Source organism: Acanthisitta chloris, unplaced genomic scaffold, assembly GCF_000695815.1.
Source record: "Acanthisitta chloris isolate BGI_N310 unplaced genomic scaffold, ASM69581v1 scaffold420, whole genome shotgun sequence".
Lineage (NCBI taxonomy): Eukaryota > Metazoa > Chordata > Aves > Passeriformes > Acanthisittidae > Acanthisitta > Acanthisitta chloris.
Window position 1 is genome coordinate 40,695 of NW_008649730.1, and position 26,943 is coordinate 67,637.

A 26,943-nucleotide genomic window follows, 5' to 3' on the forward strand; every position below is an offset into this window, starting at 1 on the left:
ACTATTGCCTGCTTTCCTCATCAGAACTGCAAATAAGATGTCATGTCTTTCCTCAGGCCCCAAATTCACTTTATTCCATAACAGTACCTTAGACAACTGAAACAAAGCCATGAGGCTTTTAAGCAATTCTTGCCTTGTATTTCTAGGTATCATTAGCTAGTCAGTGGACTGCTGGGTGAAGCTATACAATGGACTGAAAAGAGGGAATATATTTGTATTTCTATACGTTCTAGAATGAGAAATCAGTATATTCCAGAAACATGTTTTCCTGATATATGCCTTCAAAGCAAAGATTGCACACAGGGAATGAATACTGCATTCGATTATTGTGGCTTTATGGCATTAACTTCAAGTAGTAGTAATGTCCTTTCGATACTCCAGTTAGGATCTTAGACTCTCCAGAGAACCTTGACATTCATCATGAAATCTGAGGCTTCAACATTCTTTGTTCATTGCGATTTCTTTTTCCAGTAGGGTGATCCGTAAAGTTAATGTCTTGTCTTTTATCACATGTGGAAGCCACATGATTCACATAGATTAAATCTTTTGCCCAGTGGATATATGTGGATCCGATATTTCATCTCAGAGTGGATATTAAGAGCTGAACAAATGTGCTTCTCTTTGCCAGCCTTATACCTTGCAGGAAAATGACCAAGCAAAACTGTCTTGTTCACAGAAATTGAATTGCTCTGGGAAAATGTTGTGACAGATGGCAAGACTAAATTTGTCATCAGTGTGGTAGGACAGCCTCATTGCTTGACAATCACAACAGTCTAGTCATCATAGAGATTTTTGAGGCCTGTGCTGCATGTGTTCCAAACCCTTGGGTTACGGTTGGTTTCCTGAGGAACTTAGCAAAACATTGCATCGGAGCATATACAAGCCAGGAATATCAGTAGCACCAAATCTACTATGAATCCATTTCCTAGGAGTCGCAAATTTGCAGGGCTGTGTTGCCAAAGAAGCTAAGTCAGCAAAGCTTGTGAGGACTGGAAAGAATGTTTTTCCAGGCAGAGATGTCGCCAGATTAAGTTTACAGGCTAAATCAACTGCTAATGTTATATCTTCAATAAAGAGAAGGTAGATTCATGGAGGCTTCTTGCTATTCCTAGAGATATGTGCTGTAGTAAAATGTTTCCATTTGATAGGCAACACCTTTATAACTTTTATTAATAAAATAAGCCAATGATAGCAAAGACAAATCGTATTACTCCAAAAACATTGCAGTTAATGGATTAACCCAAAATTTATGTTCAAGCCTTTTGGTCGCCACATATTAAATGCTCGTGCATTATTTTGAATTAAATCATTTCACAGATACAATGCAGACTAGCAGTTCTGTATCACAGCTTATACGTAGCTAAATTTTAAGGTATAAACACGTCTTTCTGTACTTTTAGGATTTGACAAAACATCCAAAACCTACAACAAAAATCGTAGAAACTTTTTGCCTTGTGAGAGCTAAGGAATCATCAAATATTTAATAAAAGTGGTTTCTGACTGTGTTTAATCACACTAGAAATTGGCATGAAAGATTAAAGGACCGTCGTGTGGAGTAAAGAAAACCCATTAAGTGAAAATATGCACTGACGAAAAAGAGAAACGAATTGAAAAATGTTTCAAATATACTGCTTTTTTTTTTTTTTTAACGTTCAAGAGCCTCAGGTCTGCTGTACCACAGTGGCACAAGGACCTCTAGTCCTCTGTCTTCTTACTTTACAACTAGTAGGTGAACAGTCTGCAAGCACTTTGCAGATACCCTAGGCAATATGCTTGGCTTAGTTTTGTAACACTGTAATTTGTCTTTTGTCGAAACGATAGATTTATTTCCTTTGCACTCACATGGCTGATTCTGCCCCTGGATGTGTACATTAGGTATCAGGCTGCCTGACCCAGAATGACAGAGTGTGTTTTACTATAGGCAATGTTTTACTATAATACAAGATTGAGATGTTAGCCTGTGGTCACAAGGTGAGCCATTTGCCGTCTGATGAAGTTATTTTTATTTTGGATGCAAGTGAAACAAACACATTTTAGAAAGAAGAGTCTAAGGAAAGGAGCAAAAGGAAATGGAAAGGAAAGCTTAAAAATGTCCAGCTTCACTTTACTATATGCCTCAAGTCATGAATGCTTGATTTATACAAAGGACTTCTGCTCTTCTTCATCCTTAGGTATTACATTGCAAAAGTTGAGTTTTCTGTTTCCACAACATTTCTGAAAAAATACTTTATTTAGAAAAACAAACTCAAAGTGAAAAGCAGTGACTATTCACTGCATAACAAGTGTATGGATTGTACTGTCCATATACTCCTCCAATTGGAATAATTGCTAAGTAAAGATGGTAATTAAAGTTTTTTTCTTTCCTTCTCATTTTTCATAGTCCTTCTGTATAAAAGGCTACTTTTTTTTTTTCATCTGCTGGAATCTTGCTGGCAGCTTCCATTCCTTAAACTTCAGCTTGGTCTTTGTTGCTATTTAAATTCTGCTCAACAACTAGGATTCTCTCCTGTAAGATCTCAAAGTGGCATAAGCTGCCCTTTCCTCCCCAGCATTTGGAAATGTCTCTTCCTGCCATTGCAGCTATTCTGACCAGTTGTCCCTGGACTGCCAAGCTGGCTGTGATCTGCAGCCTGCAGTGACTTAGGACAGTTCCATAGGCTGTGCTTCCCAGTAAACATTCCTTATGAGATCACAGTCATAAACTTGATAGGAGTCAAGAACACAAGTCTTGTATTTTGTGAAATTGCGCTTTTAATAAATACAGTGTTTTGCTGTGCTAACCTAAGTCCTGATAGTACTCCCTCTTTACTCTTCCCCAGTTTGCATCTTCATGGAGTGTGTGATTTTTCTTTACTTTCTTTCCATAACTTCTATAATTATCCAGTTCTATTTCAACTGAAAAGTCATGTGTTTACAAACTTTTTTTTTCTGTTTTCAGGAAAGCCAATGATGCTATTTTTTTAAGATGGCTTTTTAAAATACTGCTTAGTAAACAAGTTCAAGATGAAAATGAATTTACTGACATTGCCTTACTTAAATTTTGGATATGTAGATGTATTCTGATTTGAAACAGCAATCATTAGTGTTACCATATGGACTGCCAGACTTACATACATATAAAAATATATTTACACAGGAGTAAGATATCTGCAGATAACTGCTAAATTTCTCTCCTGGTAAAAAAATCCAGCTATACGTACCTAGAACTGTAATACTAAAGGCATACACAGGATAGCCACAGGAGAGCTGAAATGGATACCAGCATTGTTTGTGCAGCTCTGCAGATCATTGAGAAACAACAAAATTGTGTAGTCCTTGTAATTAAATAAAGGGATTTGGGATTTTCAGTGATGTTGTGATACTGTTTGGCATTTTTGTGACTGTTGATTATATTTTTGTAATGGCATTTGTACATACAGTGATCTTTATACTTGTTAATTGGTGTTGCATGGGGAACTCTGTATTAGTCACAGTGGTTTTGGTAGATTGCCTTGAGTGTTTCAGGTGCTCTTCTTCAGTCTTCATTAGAAGAAATGGAAAAAGCTCAAACCAGATATTAGGAATTTTCTTTCAGGACATTTCAGACATCGCCTTAGGCAAGAATAAAGTATTTTCATGTGTATTTGTATAAAACAACATTCATGCACGTATTTCTTTAGTCTCTGTAGTATTGCTATATGCATTTTGTTGTCCATATGTTTCCATCTTGACTTAAGGGATAGTTCTACATTATCATCAGGAAAACTATTGCTATTTTTGAAATGTGAAATGAGTTATAAATTCTTCTAAAGCAAATGGATTTATTTGTTATAACTTTAAATAGCTTTTCAGTTGCACTGAGAGCAAAATTGCTTTAGCAACAGTCATGTAAATAATCCTATGGTCTGCTGAATATACTGTAAAAATAATGTGTCTATAGTTATAAACATTAGGCTTTACTTTTATCAAGAGATTCTAGCAACATCATAAACAACAGGATTGAATCTTGAGTCATTTGTTCATGTCATTTGGAAACTGTAGATGGAATTACTGCCTTATTTTATGTGAATTCATGGGGAATGCTTTTGTGTGGACCATGATTAATGCCTGTGAAGCTGCCAGAAGCCTCCTAGGGTTTGTTCTGCCATTTGTAACTAACTTCTTCTATGTGTTTTTAATCTTGTTACTGCAAATTTATCTAAAGAAAATTTGGAGAGGTCATTTGGCATAAACTTGTAAAAATAGATGCTCTAGTCTTCCCTCTGCTAGAACGCAGCATCACCATAATAATAGGTTCGGCTTTTTAAGCTTTTTGTTTGTGTTTTTAAAGCTGGTTTACAAAAATGTAAGGTGGCATTGCACAGCACACAAATACAGTACCTGATTTGGTCTTTCACCTATAGCACTGACATATAGTGCTTCCCTCTAGTGACAGATGACATTCTGAGTCAAAGCATAATTTAAGTAGGCAGCCTTTGTCTTTATTCAGCTGTTTTTTCATATGCCCTGAATCTGCTAAGCTAAACAAGCAACTAGTGCTGAGAAGAGGCTTTCTGATGAGACATTTGGCACTTCTGCTTCTTATCAGGCAGTCTGGTTAACTTGAATCTTTCAGTAAGCATCTCTGGATGGCTGTAGGAATAACGAAAGGTTTCCAGCATCCTTGAGCTTCCTCATTATCCAGTTACATATATTTCTGTGGTGGGTCCTCTGTGCTTCCGGTAGGGAGCAGAGAATAGCTGAAGCCTTTGTTCCATTCTGCACTTCTTGCTGCATTTTGCCAAGGGCAATGGAGAGAAATGAAGAAAAGCAAAAGTGTGTTTTCCTGTTTGTGTGACCAGTAGCTTTTACTACATCCGTCAGTCAGGAAACAAAACAGCAAGGATGAAAATTCATGAGATACCTCCAAAGCATAGGACGTGTCATAATACTGGGCACATGCACAGGGATACATGATATGGTGACCACCTCCCCCAAGGCATTTACATGTTCAAATACACACCTAACTGGGGAGGATCAGAACTTCCCTGAATATGATAGGAGGTTAACCTTATGTGCTGCAATCTCCTGGTATGGGTAGCAGTGTTGTATCTGGACTTTTGATGACAATTTCTGTTTGATGGGACACCTGACAACACGTGAGACTTGTCTGTCTTACCTCTTTCACCTACAGTAGTATGTTATCCATATTCCTATTCAATTAAGGCAAAATAGGCCTTTGCTAACTTGCTTTCACTAATGGGCTTCAGGTGTGTCTGGGAGCTTTTAAGGTCCCATTGCTGTAGGTGGAAAGCCACTACAGAGATCCTGTACAACCCTGTGGGGAACTGTTGTTCCGTGGGATGCTGGGGAGGGCAAAGGATGAATATGTTCTGGACTGGCAAATCTTTCTTCAGTGTACTGTGCTACAGTAGTTTTGCTGTGACAGCCACATGTATGTCTGTGCGGTGGCTAAATTCACTCATGAATTCAGAGAGAAAACAACTACACTTGGACATGCAGAAGCATTTTTCTTCTCCTATTTTAGTTCATAATTGAAACCAGATTTTCTCCAGGGATACTTATTTTGCCATATTGAACAACTGTAGCATTTCCAAGAATGTAGCTTTTTTTTGTTATTGGCAGAAGCCAGAGTTAGAAGTTTCAGATCAGTGAGTTAGATCAAAAATGCTTTTGCACCACACTGAACATTATTATATAAATTAACACTTAAGTGGTTCCTTGCTGTTGCCTGCTGAGTTTTGTCTTGTCATAAGCAAGGATAATGTCGTGACCCACCTGTAGGGGACATTATGTTCATTATCAGTTCTCATCTGGCTGAACAAAGACACTAGGCCATGTGTCAAGGAACTTTAGATTTTATTCTACAGTTGCTATAACTCTGGCAACCAGCCCAATATTTAGACCCAAAAGGTATTAGAAAACAAGGTCTTAAATTTATACAATTGACTTCTGCAAGAGTGGAAGGTAACAAGCCCTTAATTTGTACATCTGATGTTCCTCCCCTTTATAGGTAACCTGGTGCAGCCTCGTATGTAGACTAAATTTTTCATGCCATTCTGTTCAGGTGTTCACAGTAGCCCTTTGAGCCTCCTCCAGCAAGTGAGTCAGAGGGGAGGGGGTGCTGAGGAGGCTGAGCAGGAGTCTCCAGGTGAAGCAGGAAGTTGTCTCAGAGCAGCACTGCCCCACCTCCACAGAAACCTCTGCTCCAATCACATCTTACTTGTCATCACAGTCAGAATGTTTGAGACAGAATATGCTTAGGTCTGGTCCTGCACAAATGGCATTATGAGGGGCGAGTCGCTCCAACCTCTATTCACTTACATTCTTAATAGTAGTATTAGGTGTTCAGTCCAGTTCAGTGCAAGGGCTGAAGTGGGCTTACATGCTTTTGGACTGTGATGTTAGCACTTTCTGCTTTAACTCTTAAAAGGATGGATTTTTTTATGGTTTTGGTGGTGGTTTTTTGTTCCAGTTGGGAACTAGTTTTGTATTAGAATAGTTGTAAATATGCATTAAGGTAGTGAAATCTGCATATAAGTACAGAGAAGGAAAATTTTAGTCAAAATATTCTTTCAGACATCTAACAGTAATGTGCTTTAAGGCTTCTTATAAGTTCTGTCCATGCAAGCTCCCTGTTTAATTTAATTCTTAATTAAAATCATTATTCTGTGGCATATCTAATGAATTGTTTAGCAGGAGTAGAAAGTGTTTGTGTCTTTAATAATTTTCCAGAATTAAAGAGCTGTAGTTATCGGAAGAAAGATATTCTTTCTTGGATACTTCCTTTTTATAGGACTTGAGTAGTCTTTTGTAATTTTTAAAAATGATATTGTTTTAATTACCATGGTTACATGCTGCTAGTGCTGATACAATTTAAAACCATCGCTTTCTGCTCCAATGCTTAATACAGTGTGAATTCATCAAAAATTAAATGAAAAAAATTTGTATAGTGCAAAATTTCTTGTCTATTTTAGGCTGCTATAAATGGAGGCCTTGGTACTGTGTTCTTCATTCTGGGAACACTCGATAGTACCTGAATGTGACTAAAATATTCAAAATACCAAACCCATCTGTGGTGGGCTGACCTCAGCTCTCTCTGCCTACCAGACGCCTACTCAGTTGCTCTTTCACTCCTCCTCCTCAACAGGCTGGGGGACAAAATAAGAAGGAAAAGATCACAGGTCAAGGTAAAGAGCAGGAGATTGCTTACCAATTAGCATCACAGAAGAAAATGAATATGATTTATTCTGTTGAAATAGGCTTGGGTAGTGAGAAACAAAGACAAATTGAAACAACAAGGTTACCCATCCTCACAGCTGTCCTGCTGTGGGTTGGTTGGAGCCAGCTGGAGCCGACTCTGTGTGGTACAGGACAGCCTCAGCCCTGAGTCATAAAGGCTGCCCTGTAGCCTCTCTGCCAACACCTGGGCAGTCTTACCCAGGACACCATCCTAACTTAGCTGTTTGCCTTGAATTGAGCATTCGCCGTTGCTGGCATCAGTTTGTCGTGGTTACTGATGTCCTGTATTAGTGAAGCAGAGTGCCACATACATCTGTCTTCAACACAGTTGTATGAACTGGTGAGTGTCCAGTGGAATAGCTAGAGACACCCTGAGTTTCATGTTGCTTTTCTTTCAGTTTTTGGAGCATACTGAAAAAATGATAATATCTCCTTTCAGTGTAACACCACTGAAGCTGGTGAAGGGTCTAGAGGACAAGTATTAGTAGGAGCAGCTGAGGGAACTGGAGTCATTTAGCCTGGAGAAAAGGATGCTCAGTGAGGGCATTATCGCTCTCTACAGCTACCTGAAAGGAGGTTGTAGTGAGTTGGGGGTTAGTGTCTTCTCCCAGATGACAAATGACTGGATGAGAGGATATGGCCTTGAGTTGCTCCAGGGGAGGTTTAGATTGAATATTAGGAAAAAAGCTTTTCATGGTATGGATTGTCAAGCCCAGAGACCATCCCTGGACGTATATACAAGACATGTGGATGTGACATTTGGGGATATGGTTTAGTGGTGGGCTTGGAAGTGCTGGGTTAATAGTTGGACTCAATGATCTTAAAGGTCTTTTGCAACCTTAACAGTGCTGTGATTCTATTTTATGATTCTATAAATATCAAAGTGCTTTACAGAGGATTTAATTATTCAAATTGGAGGTATCGAGCAGGATTTTTATGATCTTACAGTAACAAGTACCTAAGCCAGAAATTGAGCTGAGGTTTCAAATTATCCAGTACAGGGATCTTTCCACTAAGCTCTATCACCTATGTGGATAATACTGATCCACACAGACTTTAGCTGATGGGTTGGGTGGGGCAAACAAACAAATAAGTTATTGTTAACTTCAGGTCTCTGTCATATTGTCTTTCTGTCATTTTGTTTCCCATTTTGTCAGTATGGTTTACCTTTGAGATCCAGTCAGGAAGACCTCACCAGGAGTGTTTGCGTCTGCTCTGCACTGGTGTGGCCTCACCTTGAATACTGTGTGCAGTTTGGGCACCACAGTATAAGAAAGATATGAAGCTATTAGAGAGAATCCAAAGAAGGTCTACGAAGAGGGTGAAGGGCCTTGAAGGGAAGCCATACAAGGGGCAACTGGGACTCTTGGCCTGTTCAGCCTGGAAAAGAGGAAACTGAGGGGAGACCGCATTGCTGTATACAACGTCCTCATGAGGGCAAGTGGAGGGGCAGGCACTGATCTCTTCTCTCTGGTGACCAATGACAGGACCTGAAGGAATGGCATGAAGCTGTGTCAGGAGAGGTTTAGGTTAGATATTAGAAAAATGTTCATTGCCCAGAGGGTCGTTGGGCACTGGAACAGCTCCCCAGGGAAGTGGTCACAGCACCAGGCCTGACAGAGTTCAAGAACCATTTGAACAGTGCTCTCAGGCACATGGTGTGATTCTTGGGGCTGTCCTGTGCAGGGCCAGGAGTTGGACTTTGATGATCCTTGTGTGTCCCTTCCAACTCAAAATATTATGCGATTCTGTGATCTAGTACAACAAAAACAATTAATATTTATAATATTCTGTTAACGGTTGTGTTCTCTTTTAGCAGATTAACTATTGGAAATGGAGTTCTGAAAATCACAATCCTATTTACAAGTCAATGAAATTATTTGTTCCTACAAATGTAACATAGTTTAAAATGCAGTTGTGCTACTGGCAGGCTTATATAAACACAAAGCAGATGCTCAGTTGTTGAGAAACTTCTAGTTTAAGTTGGTTATACATTATATGAATATTTGTAGATTTTGTGTGCATATATATACTAAATCCAGCAAACTGTATTTATGTGCATGTAGATTACTGACAAAAAAAATAAGCATCATCATAGTTCAAGATTATAACAGATGACCCCTATACCATTCTGCAAATGCAAAAGCAGCAGCTCTTCTATTGTTGCCTTCTCATTTGGTTCAATTATGAGTTCCATTTTCTATCACGCGAATGCAAATTTTGATACTTAAAATGTATGCTTTATATCTTTCTGAATATTCCTTATTTTCTAAAATTAAACTACTTTAAAACTTAATTTTCATTTTTAAATAAGGATACCTCTGTGACTGTTCATTGACATAAAACTCTGGGAACAGCTGATTTTGAGCTGTTGTAGGCTCTTCTTGCTTTTTATGCCTTTGGGTTTTGGGGATTTTTTTTGCCTTCTCCTTACTTCCCAGTTTTCTTTGGAAAAGCACCCTGAAAGATTAAAACCTGAGCACTGCACAAACCCTGTCTAACTTATTATCCTGAATTTTTCAGTTTCATAATTGCAATAAAGACATGGAAAAGCCTGCAATGAGGAATTTCTATGCTTGGAAGAAAACTGCATGATTTAGAACAGATGTCGCAATTTATAATTCAAATTAGAGTAACATATATATAGTGACTGTGTAGTACTTGCTTTCTTATTGTGTATGACCTTTTTCAGTGTAAGAATTATTTTCCATTAGCTCAGTTCAATTGGAAAAGAAACAATGCTTAATGGACTTTGAATCCTGAGTCATTGGTGATAGAATTAGTTTTCAGATTTATGCAGTTGCTGTCATATGCAGTTCTGTGATTTGTCACACCAGCTTATATCTGGTGGACTTTTACCTGTCACCTCTTCTGTGTTTTCTTTGAGTTGCCTGGTAAAACTGTGATCCCAGGGTCCTGAATGACCTGCAGAATGGGCTTATGTCTCCACAGTAAAGCAAATGCCTCTTTGACCAGTGAAGCAGGAATCTAGTCCTGGCCCCTCTCATTTGCTCATGATCACAGGTGCTTTAGCAACCTTCTATAACCCCCTGAATATTTGATGGCTGCTTTGTATTCTCCCATGTCAGTTATGGTTCTGGCACATATTCTTTAATCCATTTGACAGGACCAAATTTAGAAGAGGAGAAGGAAGCAAAAGGACATAACCAAATGCAAAGTGACCTGTAGCGATTAAAGCTGGGGATGCTGGAGGCAACAGAGGGAAATGTAGTCCTGATAAATGATTAATCTTTATGACTAGAGAAAGGAAATAACACAGACTCAAGATCATGCATAGAAATAAAGCATAGCTTAAAGGAAATAAACAACACAGTCTTAATTAATCTGTTATACACATTACACAAAAGCATGTTTATTTCCCTATTTTCTTCTTTATTCCATCTTTGTATTCATTTCCCCCTACTCTTTTTATCAGTATATCATATATTTCTTTATTGAGACAGATATCAAATTCCCAGGTATATACATGTTTGTGGGAATCTTAGGAGTTAACTTTGAAGCAGTTTACCATCCCGTAGACCCTTTTTTAATAGCTCTTCTTCCTCCTCCACTGAAAGTTTCTTTTTTTGTTAAAATGTGTCAGAAACCAGGATGGGCTGGTTTCCTCTGTGTTTCATGGTACAGTATAATAATATAAATTCCTTTTATCGGGAAACACAGTTTCTCAGGTTTGCTTTTTACAGGGAGTGGCATAGCAGAGAACACTGATGGCAAATAACTTCTTGATCTGTCACAGGAAAATTCAAAGAGGTCTACCAGATAGGGAGCAATCTGGCATATTCTTGAAGAGTTTTTCTAGATATTGTGATAGAGGAGGGGAAGAAAACCCTGAATATATTAAATCAATAAGCCAACAGTGTATACTCTTCAATGTAGGTATTTTTCAAGTACTTTAATGTATAAGGATGCTATTTATATTTGAATGCTGCAACCAATATTGAAGCCAAATTCATTAGTTGCTGGCAGTATCAAAGACAAAGATGGTAGTTTAGATTAGGTAGTTTAGTGAAAAATCATTTTTATTTACTCAGGAGGTAGTAGCTTCTCAGGTTTATATGAAGCTCCTGGAAAAGTCCTGAGGATGAACCTGACATGAGGAAACTTGAAGACTGTATCCAGACTGACTGCAATTACATAGGAGATTCTTTCATGAAATGCATGTTGTCACAAATTAAATACATGATCTTCTCAATTTTGCACTACTTACCTCTGATTTTATATTGTACTTACATGTTTATAGCAGTTAGCACATAGTAGTGTAATAGGAAGACAGAATATTTGATTCCCCTTTGACATGCATATAAGTTCAAAGTTTCTTTTACCGGTTGTTACAGAAAATCCTGTTCATTTATTAGGTTTATGCATTTGAGAGTTATTTGTCAAAACTGATTTCATTCTGTATCATTTGGTTAAGGTTGATTGCACATGTCAGAATAGAAAGAATGGCAAATACTCTTTTTAGATGAGTAACATTGATTGGTGGCATTTTCTCTTTTACACAGATTTATATGACCATGTTCTCCTGTCATCTAGGTTCAGTAAAGGCCTGTTTTCAACCCCAATTTAGCTACCACCACTGTACATAACAGCTCTGAATTAATGTGATTTGTCAGTAGCAATAGCCCACAGTGATAACCAGAACATGCTGCTACATCTTATTCTGACTGATCTATGAAACAGCACTGACCATTTGTTCTTTTGCACAACATAATAAGCATTCTCTGGGCTCCTACTCTCGTGGCAGGTATTGAGCAGCTGAAACCTTTGCCAATTTACACAATGGTTTATCTTTTCTCCAGTTGAGTTCAGGGGTAACCCAAGCAGCTGTACCATAAAATTTAATGAGTTTGAGCATGCTAATGTGTCACACAGCAGCGTATGCTTTGCCATTAATATTAGTTACAATCAGAAGATGATTGAGGCACGTGATGTAGATAATATGTGTACTATATTAGTGTATAAAGAGAATGTTTTGCCATACTACAATGCCATGGATGTATTCCAGCCATTTTCAGGAAAATATGCTATAAAATGAAGTACTAGAAGTTCTGAATGTTTATACTGTTCTCCTGGATTCCCATTTCTTGATGAGTGAATAGAAGAGCATATGTTACATTAATACCATTTCTCCTGTTCATGGTGTGTGGTGAAATTGTTCCCATGAATATTCTTAATTATGAGCCAGCCACCTACATCATCACCATTCCTCAGTATATCTGAAAACTTATGTATTGACCCTGTGTTATCAGATGGTTTTGTGTTCAGTGACCACGATTCTGTGGTGTGGTAACTGTGAAGGAGGTGTGTCAAGTGGCCACAAAAGCAATTCCTCAGACCTTTAGCTTCCTTTGTGTTAGCTTCCTTTGTGTTTGTCTGCATGTTCTCAGATATGAGCAGCATCTGGTCTGCATGCTGTATAAATTGGTCTGGAAGTCTGTGCCAACTTCGAACGGGTCCTACCGGTGTGGAGGTACATGTCTGCTTAATATAGCTCTGTGTCAGATCAGGTAATAATGATGTCTGTTTCTTTAACATGTTATGGAGAAGTGATAGGAAAGGACAAAACTGACACAGTAAAGCAGTCACTTGATAACTCAGTAAAAGAGTTAAATGCCTGTGATAGATTGAGTCAAGATGGACAGTATATGCAAATAGGTCATTTGTCTTTAATTTTCCACAAAGATCATTCTGATCAAAGTATCTGCCAAAGGCAGATCTACCAACAGAAACAGACACTTTATTTGCTATCTTACCATAGTAGTTCTTCCGGGAGTTATTTGTCACCACCTTTCAATTCTTGCTGATTTACATATTCATGCAAGTTCTTGGGGTGAAGTTGGGATAAATTATCACTGCCATATGTGTGAAGTGAAAAGTGTGTGTCTGCACTCTTTATTTTTCATTTCTCTGTTAGATGTGAGCTTCCTTCATGCAAAAGAAAGAAAATCTTAAGAACATATGCTTGTCTGTCTTTCAAACTCTGTAGAATTAGCTTGTCATGAAATGTAAAACTAATGTGCAGTTGTAAAAACCACTGCCAGCATTTTCCTCACTAGTGGCTGATGGCTAAGAAGATTTAGAAATGAAAGGGGTTATTATAAAGTGATTACTGAATAGCTAGGTATGTCATTTTAAACAAGCAACTAAAATCTCTGTTGCAGATTTGGAATGTAATCTTGTTTGTATCATTCATACTTAAAATCTGATTTTGATTGTGGAGGAGTAATCATGTAATGTAGGTAATTTGAGAAAAATACATCAAATGATGTTTTTCTTTCATTCCTTATTTAAATGTATTAGAATTTAAATCACTCACCATTCAGAGTATACCTATAAAATGACAACATAAAGAAATATTAGATTCAATTTGCATTGGTTTCAATTTAAATTTTACTATAAAGTGAAAAGTTTGTATCAGCCCTCTCATGAAAGAAAATACTATATAGAAACCAACGCTTAAAAGTGCTACTAACTTTAAAAGGATGTAATTGATGATTAAAAGGGTGTTATTGGTGATTAGACCAATATATTTTGCAACTGTGAATGTCAACCTGAAGACATAGGCCTCATGGAATATGTGTAGCCATGAATTGGAGAAGAGATAAAATATTAAAGAAACTATCTCATGCAGGACTGTATCACTCATTCATGTTTCTGTACCCAGTGCTTGTAATAATACATTACTAAAAGCTTAAATCCAACACCTGATGTGGTTTTAAGCAACAGCTGCAGTTATTTTTTGAAAGCAGTGAGCTGATGCCTTGGATGCTTATTAGAATTCGTTTTCAAGGAATCTTCTATCATGGCTAAGTATTATGGTTCTCTCACAGAAACCTTTACGTTTTAGCTTGTGTTTCATCTAGAAATATCACAGAAAAATATCTCCTAGTGATAAGCTGATATTACTACTTATGATCCATCTGGGAAGAAGTGGACCTCTAGTATATCTCAACATTTGAGTTTGTAAAGTGAGTGAGGATACAGCCTGGTTCATTATAACAACTTGGCCTGTTCATTTTAGTGCTCTGAGCTGTAAGTGTGTGTTTTCCTGTTTCCTGAGCTCCCACATTGTGGAGCTAACCAGTTCTGGCCACAAAGTACAGAAATAAATGCTGTTCAATGCTGTGTTTAATGGGTTAGAAATGAGACTCAAAGCTAGCATGCTAACTAATATATATCCTTCTGTTCATCTTCTTTCACTGGCATTTTGACTGCAGAAGACAATATAATTAAAAGCATATAATTGAAAAAGAGAAAATTTTATTTTAAATAATAGTTACAAATAAGCCTTTTTTTTCCTGAATTTGCTCGAATGAAAACAGACATAGTCTAGTTTTCAGCATTATATGTGTATATATATATATACACACATATAAATTTAAAACTGATTATTCCTTCCTGTGTGGCATTGCAGTTGACTACAATTTCAGTTTTGCTGTCTCTTAGTTTTCTCTCATTAGCACTGAAGGTCTGCAGTGCTTGCATCCCAACGTTTTTTAGAGTGTCGGGGAGTACATTTAGCAGACCGATAGAGATGCTGCTTTTCTGTGGGAAGCATCGAGTTTTGCAGAAGTAGGGACATATTCTTTTGGAAATGCTATTAGTAACACGAAAGATTGGTAAGAATTTAAAATACCATAATTCCACGATGTGCTGGTTATCTTCTCTGGTCTTTGACTTCTACCTGAATAGTCTTAGTAAACATTATTATCAATTTCCATGGCTGCTCCATGACAGGAAGTTCATATTTCATATGAAACCAGTGTTTGACAAATTTACAGTTGTTCTTTGCTGGTATTTTTTAACATTGTTGCTTCCTGCCTCGGTATGCTGTGTTCTTACATGAGTAAGATGACCAGCTTCTAATGTGCCCCTCTTTACTCCTAAAGTTGTTTCTGGAACATCAACAGTTTTGTGCACACTGCCAGCTTCGTCTTTGTTTTCACTTTAAAATAATTGGACTCAGCAGTGTAATCACACCACCAACATCATACTAGGATTTTGATTTTGCTCATGAGTCATTTGTCCCTTTGTTTCTATGTTTGCCTTCGCTTTGTCTGATTCCTTTCTTTTATAACCCAAATAATAGTATGAAAAATCATGTGGGTAAAGTGTTCTGTTTCTTCCTCTAATCCTAACTACAAAGCAGTTCTTTACATTGACAAATTTGACAGAAATAGATGTGTGTTAAAAAGCTGTGAAACTGCACCACCCAAAATCTTGCCCATTGTTTCTTTCCTCATTGAATTCTGCAGTTTTTGGTAAACTGGAATTTGAAAAAACCCTGATCTGTTATCAGATCTGATAATTCATGTGATATTTTGAGCAATGAAGAGCCCTTTTTGAACTTCAATCTAGTGTTGAAGAACTCAGATGAAGAATAATTGTGGTATAAAAATCATTCTATCACAGTTGAGTGTGATCTTTTACAAAACTGACTAAGTTTCCAGTCGATCTCAGATCATTAGTTGTCATGTGTAGATTGGATATCAAATCAAATCAAACACAGACAAGCCAAACAAGTGTATTATTTTACTTATTTTCTTGTTTGGTGTTGACTATAGATGTATACAAACCTGGAGATTTGTTTTCAAGAAACAAACCAAATATTGTTACTTTGATAGGAGCTGACTCACAAGACATATCTTCTGTTCCATTATGGATGATCTCGATCGCTGTAGTATGCAAGTTCCTTGCAGGTGTTCATGAAATTATATGTGACACCCTTAGGTACTGATGCTAGAGTACTGTGGCTCCCACTTTACTTGGAATGAATAGATGTGAAAAGATGTTAAGTGATTTGAACAAGACTGCTTAGGCAATCTGTGCCAAAGTCTGTACATTCAATTATCATTAATTTACTGTTGTGTTTAAAAAAGCTGTCATGGATAATATCTTAAATCTCTAATGGTTCAAGTTTCATCTTAAGTACGTATATATTCTTCCTCTGTTTCTCCCTTCCTGTGCAAGGACAATAGAGTCCAGTCTGGAACTGAAGTCCCAAGAGTTGTTACATAGCTAAACCACACTAATAGTTTGCCTAGTTAAGCAGTAAATTCTTAATTCCTATTGTTCAGATGTCTTTCAAATAGTATCTAACACATACGAGACGTCTGCACCTACTGGAATATCATGGAGTTGCAGAAAATCACCATGCCATTCCTTTCTTCATCTTTTCTTCAGTAAGTGTGTGCTGTCTGTGCTGAAAAGACAAAACTTCCAGTCTGAGTTTTCATGATCGATGACAGAATGCTAAAAATGCACCTAAATGTCTTTGTGATTCTGAAATTGAGTTTCTGAAAAAGCATTGTACTTGTGGTAAGAGGTAAAGTGTGACGTTCCAGAGAAATGAGCTGTGAATTGCAGCTGCAATGGAAATTGATCCTGTCTGTCCATCTCTGCTCCATCTTCTCAGGAAAACAGAGTGGAGCAGAGAAGGAGCCAAGATCACGGAATAAATGGGATGCTAAAGTGCCAGGGGCCAGAGCCAGGCTTGCTAGTCCCTCAGGTCAGAGCTGCAACTGTCAGAATTCACTGCCTGATACCCTGCTGAAGCTGGCAGAAGGAGAGCAGTATGAAAAATGCTGCAGGCGCCAGCAGGGGAATTGGTAAGAACTACCTGGATAAGCTTCAGGCATGACAGGCAGTGTGTTCCTTTGGGAGGAAAACCTCTTCTCTTACGAGTTGGTGTTCTTAATTTTCCCCATTCCCCTCATGTTTTGTACCAGTGAGGCATAAGAAAATGCTGAGGAGCAGCAGAGGCTCAGTTCATTTAGAAAACTGCAATGAGTGGAGAGATGTGGCTGTATAACCTCTCTGCAGGTGGGTGCTTACCAAGTAAAGAGGGAACAAAGGTTCAGCAAAAAGCTGTTGTGGTATGAAGTGCATATGTTGTATATAATACAGTGGGTATGGTACATTAATCTTGTTTGTCTTCTTCTCTAAAAGTTGTGATTTCAGTTGTGATTAGTGCTGTGAAATGACACTTCTCTATGTAGCTGTCCCTTTTCTTACCTGATGCAAGGTAACAACAGCAGACCATTGCTAGGATGACAGCCTTCCACTACCACATGAATAGTTAGTGCAAGTCTCATGAGCACAATAGCAACATCTCTATAGAATGCTTAATTTTTCACTTAAAGTGGGGAACTCACTGTGGGAAAGTGATAAAAAGATCCTGTAGAAAATAAAATTCACTAAATGAAGTCATTGTGCTGTAGTAATTAATTCAGCTTTCCCTTTTAAATCAGAGTCATTAGCTGCCATTCTCTTCATGCTGTGTAACAGTTTTCTTTCCCAAGTATGCTGTGTCCTCCCTGATGAAGAACAGGTACTTTCTAATGTATTTGATGTACTGCTCTCTCTCTCAGAACCATATCACATTAAATATTTCCTATGGGGTATGCAGTGATACCTCCAGAGAAGTTCAGTGCTAACTTGACAAAATAGAAGCTTCTTTTTCTATCGTCTGTGGCCATAACTGCTATTTTTCATAACTGTTTTGAGCCACATGGTTTTTTAATCCCAAAATTCCATTGTTACTTTAGCTTTTTTTCCTTGGTTAAAAGTAGACATGGTTCCCTCCATCTCTTTCCTGTTTACTGTATGAATTTACTGATCTTAACCAAAAATCATCATGTGCTTGAAGTGTAAAGATCTTGCATTGACTGGGAACTCAGCTATATGGAACTAGTGAGAACTGGTATCCTCAAGTCTGTAACAAAGTCATGTATGATAAATGAAAGAACCTGTGGTATTGGAAAGAAAAAATAAAAACAAAGAGAGTAATGATATGTCAGAAATCTAGGTTTCTTAGGAATTGGAGGTTTATTTGATGAAAGGAATAATAAAGCATCATCTATTCCACTTACCATGTCCATTTTGAGAATTTAAAAATGAGGTTAAGGACACAAAGTGAGTAAATTCTTTGAAGCAGAGGTCTGTATCTTCAGGGCTTTCTTCACAGACATATCTCTTTGGAATATTTAACCTCATTTTCTCAGTGGACATCCCCCATAAAACAGCTGTTATCTCACCTGCTGCGTCTTATTACATCTTGCTTTATTTTTCTTCATGTCTTTTTCTGCTGTGCCCCAGGTTTGTTGTTTGGCTTTTTTATGTTCTACCTCTCCCCTTCTTTCCATTAAGTGCTGTCATTGACTGCTTGACACATCGACTGATTGATGCACTATGCTTACCCCACGAAGGGGTCATTAGGGCCCTATTAGTTGCATAAACTCTGAATGAATGGTAAGAAAAGTAGATATGAGCTGTGTATCTGATCCTATAGGTTGCAGAATCAAGTCAGGAACTAAAGCAACCAGTGCATTTGCCTTGTCTGATGAGCTTTATCCTGTCAATATCAACAGAAGCTATATTGTCTCCATCTTTTACAATCTAATCTCTTTTTTTCTTGTCTACTTTGTTGGAAGTGAAAATCTGTCATTCTCATAGCAATGACTTCAAGATTTAACCGGAGGGCTAACTTTTACTTTTTATTAAGGTAACATGACATAAGAATATCTTCCTCCTGGGCAGAAGTCTTGGATAGGTTTTGATCCAGGTATTTTGTACAGCCACTCAATTTTAGTTTAAAAATGATATGAATTAGTTTTATGTCTGTAATAAAATGATTTCTCAGCTCCCCTGTGAGTTTTCCAATATGCCTACTATGGAACTAAGTAGGCTGTTCCATATTCTTGCAGCTAGGAGTTTTGTTGAGTTGCTTAATGTTGTGTGTCAGGGTCACCTCAGTTTTGTTGTCTTTCTAGTCCTACTTAGGCCATTCAGATAGCATTACAGTTACACAGTACCTATCAAATGTCCTTTGCTATTCATAATCTCACCTAAATGAAGAAATTCTTAGGTGCTGAAATGAAACCTAAACAAAACAACAAATAAAAGCAAAACTCATTTTCCGTGAAATTTCTGTCTGACTTAGGCAGAAGTAAATGTTTAGGGAGGCATGAAACTCTTAAGGCTTGTCAGTCTTTGAGATTCGCTTCCTATTAATTTAAATTGTTGTCGCAATAGAAGAAAGGGCAAACACCAGAATTCTTAGCTGGGCTACCTGAGCGTGGAAGCAGGTAAATGGCTCCATAGTGATTCATCCTTAGTGGATACATTTTTGCCTTTCAGCTGAGTCACTAGAGAGACCAGGATTAGAATTTATTTTGTTTTGCTGTTCTTTCACCAATTGTCAAATGTTCTGTACTGGTGATCAGCATTGTTTGATAGTGAAAATTAATTAAAAGGAAAAAAAGCTGAATTACTTGAAAGGAAAAAAAATACCTTGCTTTGTAGATCTTAAAACAAGCAATTTCTTAACACCTTTTCTTCAAGGAGTTAAGATGAATAGCATCTTTGAACAAATATTTCAAGCATGCAGGGATTATATTAAAAAGTAAAAAGATGAAATCCTGTGTAAATTGTTTAGAACATTCCTAGTGAAGACATGTTGATTAATAAACATAAAAGAGGGAAGATGCATATTAATTTGTTTACGTGTAAGAGGCTTCCAACTCATTAAAAGTCTTCGAAGCATTTAACTAGTGAAGCAGTGGATAAAACCTGACATTGTCTTTAATCTTGTTGAGGACTCAGATATGAAAAAAACCAGATTATTGCTAAATATGTGTAATAGCTCTATTAATTATAGTGTTTTGAAAATGTGGGATGTGTAGCAGCTCAGTGGTTCTGCTGTAATATGGTGAAAATTTAAGTTCACTTTTCTATCTCAATTGCTGGGACCAGTAGGATTCAAGAAAATTTAACTTCATTAACCACAATCTTTGGTACTTGTATGTAGATTTTGTTAGAAGTGATTGATGACTGGTTATCAACTGGGGTATGTCTAGGAAAGCAAAGATGCAGTAGGGTATCAGCTGATGTGCCTCTTGTCTTCTTTTGGTTCTTTGCTAAACGACTACTACAAACTGAGGTATTTGTACTACTAACAGTTGCTGGTTTAGTGGACTGTTTTAAAGGAATTGAAATATTAACTTAATGTCCTGGACAAATAGATATTGAGTAATTGCATTCAGTGTAACTTAAAAACAATGAATAAGAAATCGCCAAAGAACCACCTCGCCTTTGTATAAACAGTCCTGCAAGAAAATCACCATGTATTTGCAAGTTCTCTCTGAAATTAAATTTTCTTTCTAGATACTTTTTTTTTTTGCAGGTTTTTTCTCTGAAAGTGTTAACACAATTTTTTTCCTGATTTTATTTTGGACACCTATACTTCTGTTGCATAGTGATTCTATAAGTAAATGAATTTTTGTTTCTGCCTGTATGTCATAGTTACAGAAATGTCTAACTTCTTATTTCTCATGTTACTTAGCATTATAGTATGAATAAATAATCACACCTGAATTATGTTGTTAATTTTGCAGATCCTATGCGTGGACCACGAAAACTAGAGGTTGTGGAGATCAAATCTAGACAAATCACTATCTGCTGGGAACCATTTGGATACAATGTCACACGTTGCCATAGGTACAACCTCACAGTCCATTACCGTTACCAGGCTGGAGGACAAGAGCAAGTGAGAGAAGAAGTAAGCTGGGATACAGAAAGTTCACACCCCCAGCACACAATTACTAATCTATCACCATACACAAATGTCAGCATCAAATTAGTATTAATGAATCCTGAAGGACGAAAAGAAAGCCAAGAACTTGTAGTTCAAACTGATGAAGATGGTGAGTTTTTGTATTTGCATATACATTGTACACGACCTGGTAGTCAATACAGTTTTCTATATAAGTGCATGTTCTACTTTCATGAGAATTTGTAACCCATTTCCCACCAACCTCACCAATTATAGAACAGTAAAGTCTCCATTATTACACTGGTCTTTTACATAACCTCTAACATCACACATGGTTTCATCATTTCCTTATTAAACTTGTAACTTGTGCTTGAACTATGTTCTGCCTCTTAAAAGTTCCAGATGAAATTCCAGGTGACTGTTCACAGTATCCCTATGTAAGCTTTTCTACTGAGTGATATGCTCAGCATTAAATATTTGTTCTTGATTTGCAGTTTCAGTTTCACTATTTTTGGCTTTTTAACCACTGGATCCTTTTAGTTTCTTATTCAGACAATATATTCCATATACAGACATTCAAATATACAGGTATTCCCTTTCTTTTAATAATTTTCAGCTCAGATGGGGTTTTCAGACCTCTATTTTTAAATTTTATTTTATTTCAAGAATTAACGTAATTTGTTGGTGTCTTTCTTGAAGCAGGGACAGCAGAATTGGCTACTGTGTCTCTGCAGTGCTATAATGATACTGCATGAAAAGGTGGTACTATCCTCCTAAATACTCTGATATTATTTTGGTTATACATGCAGAGCTGTTAGCTATGATACCAAAATGGGACTTCCTTGCTGAATTGTTCATGCATCAGGAAGCAGTTTCACCTTTCCAGAACAAACTGCCCTGATGTATAGCCCCTTATTGCCCTTTACAAGAGTACCTTAGTTTTCCTGACCTTGCTTATAGCTATTTTAAGATGCAAACTCTTCAAAGAAACCTTATCAAATGATTGGCATTACTTTATATAACAGATCTGTCCTCCTTCCATTTTTATTGTCTGTAGTCTGAGTAGGAATGGCTTTGTGTTTTCTTCCAGATCAATGATAGATCTACTGCAAACGTGTTGGAAATATTCCTACTAAAAACTTGAGCAATGATGAGTTCCTTTTAGAAGAAATACTTGAAGTCTGTCATTTACACCTACTAAATCCTATAATATATGCTGTATTGGTTTTATGTTTTACTAATTTTTAATCAAAATATATGGAGGAGTAAATTAAACAATTTAGGAATATATAGTTACTAATGCAACAGATTCAACAAAGCATAGCTAACAAAAAATGTTTAATTAGAATTAATTTTGCTGTCATCCTCTAATTTTGATTTGATTCAGTTGTAGGATGACGAAGCTAAAGAGCTTATTGTTAACTGGGCTGTTTATGTATTTTATCTAAAATTTCTTATTCCTAGCTCTCTGGAACTTTATGTTATTCCAAGACCCATTAAAAACCAGCATCAATGTCTGAGAGAATACCTTGGACAAAAATAACAAATTTTTAGTATACCATACACAGTCAGTAATGTGTATAAATCTGAATGTAACACAACAGAATATACTGACCCAAATAATCATAGTAATTTTTTGAATCACACAATCATATTGGTTGCAATGGACTTCCAGAGCTTATTTAGACCAACCTTTTTCTCAGAGATCAAGTGAGAGCAGATTGCCAAGGTCTTATGCACTTGAGTTTGAGTACATCTCTAGGTGACCTCTGCCAGTGTTTGACTTCCCTCATGACATAACTGCTCAGAGTTTATGACTTTCAGATAATTTGAGAAGGTTACCACAGTATTACACTTCCAGCTGATTTACACTATATTTAATTCCTCTTCTTTTATACAGAAATCATTTACCCAATGATTCCAGTTGAGTTTTGCTAGTTCTCTCCTACTTAGAGCAAGGTTTAGTGCCCAGAATTAAGGTTGCCTTAAAAGTGTCATTTTACTGGTCTGCACAGGACTGGTAAGTTAGTTCAGAAACCATCACCTGTGTCCTTGGAGCTTCCACTTGGTAGAGCAAGGAGCTCCGTGGAAAGGTGATTATTAAGACTCAAACCTTGCAAACTGCCATACTAACATCGTGGAGCATTAGGAGGAGGATAGTGCTCCACCAGAACTGTCAACAGAAAGGAGTTATCATGTCTTGCTTGCAGATCTTCCTCTTCCTTAACCATTTGGGTAAATCTCAGTAAGGAGTCTGAGAAGTGATTTCAACCACTGCAGCAAGTAGTTTCCACCTTTCTGTAGCGAGTGGAAAATGCAGTGTGTGGAAAATGCATGTGAAAACCCCTCAATGCCTGTTGCCTCACAACAGGCCTGTGTGCATTTTTTCAGGATTTTCTTTTCACATTCCTTTTCCAGTGTTTTTACAAAAGAAAATTGCAGATACTTGTCCACATGGTGTGTACACGTGTCTTTCTCTGAAAACTGCCTTGAGGTTGGCTTGGGGCTAAGTTAATGTTGGAGAACAAATGGGAAACAGAAGTTGATACCTGAGAGTGTTTGACATACTTTTTATCAGCACTTTTGACATCCCTGACTCTTCAGAAGTCTTTCTCATAAATTAAGAGTCTCTAAGAAAAATTAATAATGTCAGGGTTTTGGTTTGGCTGTTTCATCATTTTCTTGTGTTCATCCTGTTATAGGTCTCCAGGCCTTAATGTCAGTGAGCATTGCTGTTCTATGCAAAATGTGGCTCATCTTTCCAAGCTAACCTTTCTAGTTCAGTCTCCTGAAACTATACCTTGTTACTTCAATGTTTGTCCACTTTCATGTATGAATGTTTAATATGTTTTCCACTTTGGGACAGTAACACTGCTGATAAGTGCATATCACAAGCAGATTTTATTTGCAAAACTTTCTATCAGAGATGTTGCCTAATTCCTTATAAAAACCTGATTTCTCCTTTTTGTTGTATCATAAATAGAGTTTTGCAGGAAATATGCAATGATCACTAGTTCCTTCTTACACTGAAGGTGACACATGATGGCACTTTCTTGTTAAATCATTCTCCTCCTGACTATCCTGACCTTTGCTTCAGTCTTGAGGAAATAGTAGTGGGATGTTTTTTACGCCTCAACATTGCAAATATTAAACAGAGTGTGTCCTTCTGAGATTTTTCTTTAAACAACTTTTTTTTGGTTTTCTTTTATCCATTAGTTCCTAGTGCTGTGCCACTTGAATCCATTCAAGGGAGTACCTTTGAAGAGAAGATTTTTCTTCAGTGGAGAGAGCCTGCGCAAACATATGGTGTGATTACTTTGTATGAGGTACATAGAAATTTGCCATGGTTTAATTTTTATGTATGGTTTTGATTTTCAAAAGTGCATAACTGGTATGAAAATTAATTTTTTTTACAGTTTATGTAAAATTAACTTTGTTCTGAAAATAGTAGCACTTAGAAAGTAAATACAGTGTAGGAGTGAATTATGCAGGACCCAGAATGTCCTAGAATTATCAGCTGTAAGAAAACAGCTATTTTTAAAACCATGTGATATGGCATTCTATCTAGTAGTCTGGATCAAATATTTAAAATATTGAAAGACAGATCTTAGTGAATTTCTTAAAAAAATAAGAGATGTAACACAGTGGTGACAGTCAATATCACATTTAGATAGGGCTCATTACAGGAAGCCTATTGTAATAGAAACAAGCAAGCATAATTTTAAAAAATCTAGCTTTTTTTAAATGCAAATTCAACAAAATTGTATGTTGTTAGATGTCTGAAAGTCGCTGCTTTTTCTCATGTGAAACCTCTGCCTGAATACCTCTTAGAAAAATTGACAAAAGACTGCACAGATTAAGCTGTCAGACAGTAATCACTGTTAAGCTTCTTACCTGACCTTACTACAAAATTGGTATTGAAATGCTGTGTTGAAAAAAACCCACCTAAATGAGATACGGTGTAAAAGAAAAGTTAAATTGAATGGTAACCTATTGATACTGTTTTGAAAACTACTTTATTGTAAGAGGATAAAATGTTATGAAAAAGTATGAATTGATTTTTTATAAAGCTAACAACTTTCTAGCTAGTTCAACAGTTGCCTGTCTTCAGGGATCAGAATGTTTTTGTTAAGTGTTAATGTTATTATTATGTTAGACTTTATGTACATAGAAACACGCAGTGGTGAATCCTCTTTCTATTTAGGAGCATCCATGCATGTCTAATCACGTTGCTGAGCAGTACACACTGTATACTGTCAGTGCATTCTTGAGTGTATACACATACATTGCAGGGTTTGTGCAGGTGTATTCAGAGATGGAAAAGAGTGGCTTGAACAGACTTTCTAAAGTAGTCAGGACAGTGCAAATCTCCCAATGTCAAAATAACCTAGTATTTCAGCAGTGAAGAGGATATTGGAAAGAAAATCCTGAATCACCTTACACTGTTTACTTCATACGCCTCAAAACAGAGGTAGGAGGGGCAAGGCAATCAGTTAAATCAGAAGCTTGATTTTGTTAAGTAAAAGATACCAACAGACTGATGCAATCATACTGTCCCTTGTTTTAAAGATGTCAATTCAGTCCAGTCAAGTGGCTGAATATGAACAGGCACCTAGTTGCTGGAAGCTCGTTTGTTAATACTTTTTCTGCCCCAGTGTTTTCTTGTAAGCCTAAAATGTATCATAAAGTTTTTACAGATAGTACTGGTAAACTACCTGGGGGCCAACAAATATACACAGTGAATCACAGGGACATAATACCTATTTTGTGTGAATTTCAGGTGAAGTATAAAAGTATACTTCAGTTACATTTTAGCTAACTGAACAGGATAAGATCCAGACAAGTTAGATGAAATCTAGGTACCTGTGTTTTATCGGTTGATTTAGACTACTCATGATGTCTCAGTAAGCACCTCTCTGGCTGATGGTTGTGCTGTCAATGTAATGCATCCAGCACAGCTCTAAATCACCCAGGCATGAGGAATGAGAGGGGTAGCTCCTGCCTGCACCCTGTTGCAAGCCAAGGCTTGGACGAAGAAGCATCTAAGCCTTGGTTGTGTGTATATCAACAATTCTGATCTAAAAAGCATAGCCACTAAAGCTGCTTTTGTACAAGCGTATGACATTTGATATGTTCATGAAAACTATGCTCGTGGCATTCACCTTTCAGAGATTGGTCTTAGCAGACCAGTACTTAACCTAGTAAGGAGAAGGGCTGGGTAGGGCACATTTCAGCATGAGGGATTCCCCAGTTAATGCTGATCTGCCTGCAGGGGAGCAGTTCAGCTGCAGAGCTGCAGCAGTGGGTGAATGCTCTTAACATTCATCTCTCACCTGCTACTTGGCTGTGCATAAACAGGGGTGGGTGAACGAAATGTAGTTCCAGGAGGAAAGCTGGGTGCATTAGAGCAGAAGACTCACACCTTGGGTGATGCAAAACTTAAAGCATGTAGGCCTGAGTTAGCCCTAAGAGCAAGGTTATTCTTTCCAGGGTAAGCTCTTCAGCTGTTAGCTGTTTTTTTATAAGGGCAGCCTTAAGATTATAGCAGCAGTCACTTTCTTGTAGCAGGAGGTCTCAGGGTCTTGATCCTAGCAGACAGATGAACTTAATGTGCAGTCCTGAGTCTTCATCCCCTCTTTGCAGAGAGAAAACTCAGTCTCACCTCTCTGTCTAGCATTTTTTACTCTGAGTACCTAACTTTCTGTGTTGTTAAAAATCTCACAGTATAGTGTGTTTTCTGGGGCCAGCCATTTGTTTTAGTGCCTGAAGGAGACAGTCTTTTAATGTGTATGGTGAGAAAAACTGTGTTGAAGTATCAAGTATGAAAGCATCAAGTAATCACTGCTTTTGTGAAATTAAGTGTAAATCCAATTATTTTACCAATGTATAAGACTCTTTTAAAGAAGAAATGACATAATGGCAAATTATTCCATTTTGATCCTCTATCACCAGTACAGGTCCACAGTTGTAAAGATAAACCCTGTCCTTTGGGCAAAATTTCATCTAAATTTGATTAAAATTGTCAACATCCAGTGCGAAAATGCCCCTCATGCCCTTTTTTCATCACTGTAAAGGTGAACTGTCATTAGCAACAGTTTAAAAAAAGCAACCTACCAAACTGTCTTACAAGTAGGGGTGAAATACATAAA

At 37.2% G+C, this 26,943-nt stretch overlaps 1 protein-coding gene across 1 annotated transcript in view; it reads left to right on the top strand.

The window, feature by feature from the left end:
* Positions 1-26,943, top strand: part of PTPRM (protein tyrosine phosphatase, receptor type, M) — a gene marked incomplete at its 5' end in the record, with an annotated part of 275,129 nt that overhangs the window by 36,469 nt on the left and 211,717 nt on the right. The window contains 2 exons of the mRNA XM_009083735.1: positions 20,637-20,945; positions 24,011-24,120. Coding sequence (XP_009081983.1) covers positions 20,637-20,945; positions 24,011-24,120 — 419 coding nt within the window. The remainder of the gene's footprint in view (positions 1-20,636; positions 20,946-24,010; positions 24,121-26,943) is intronic.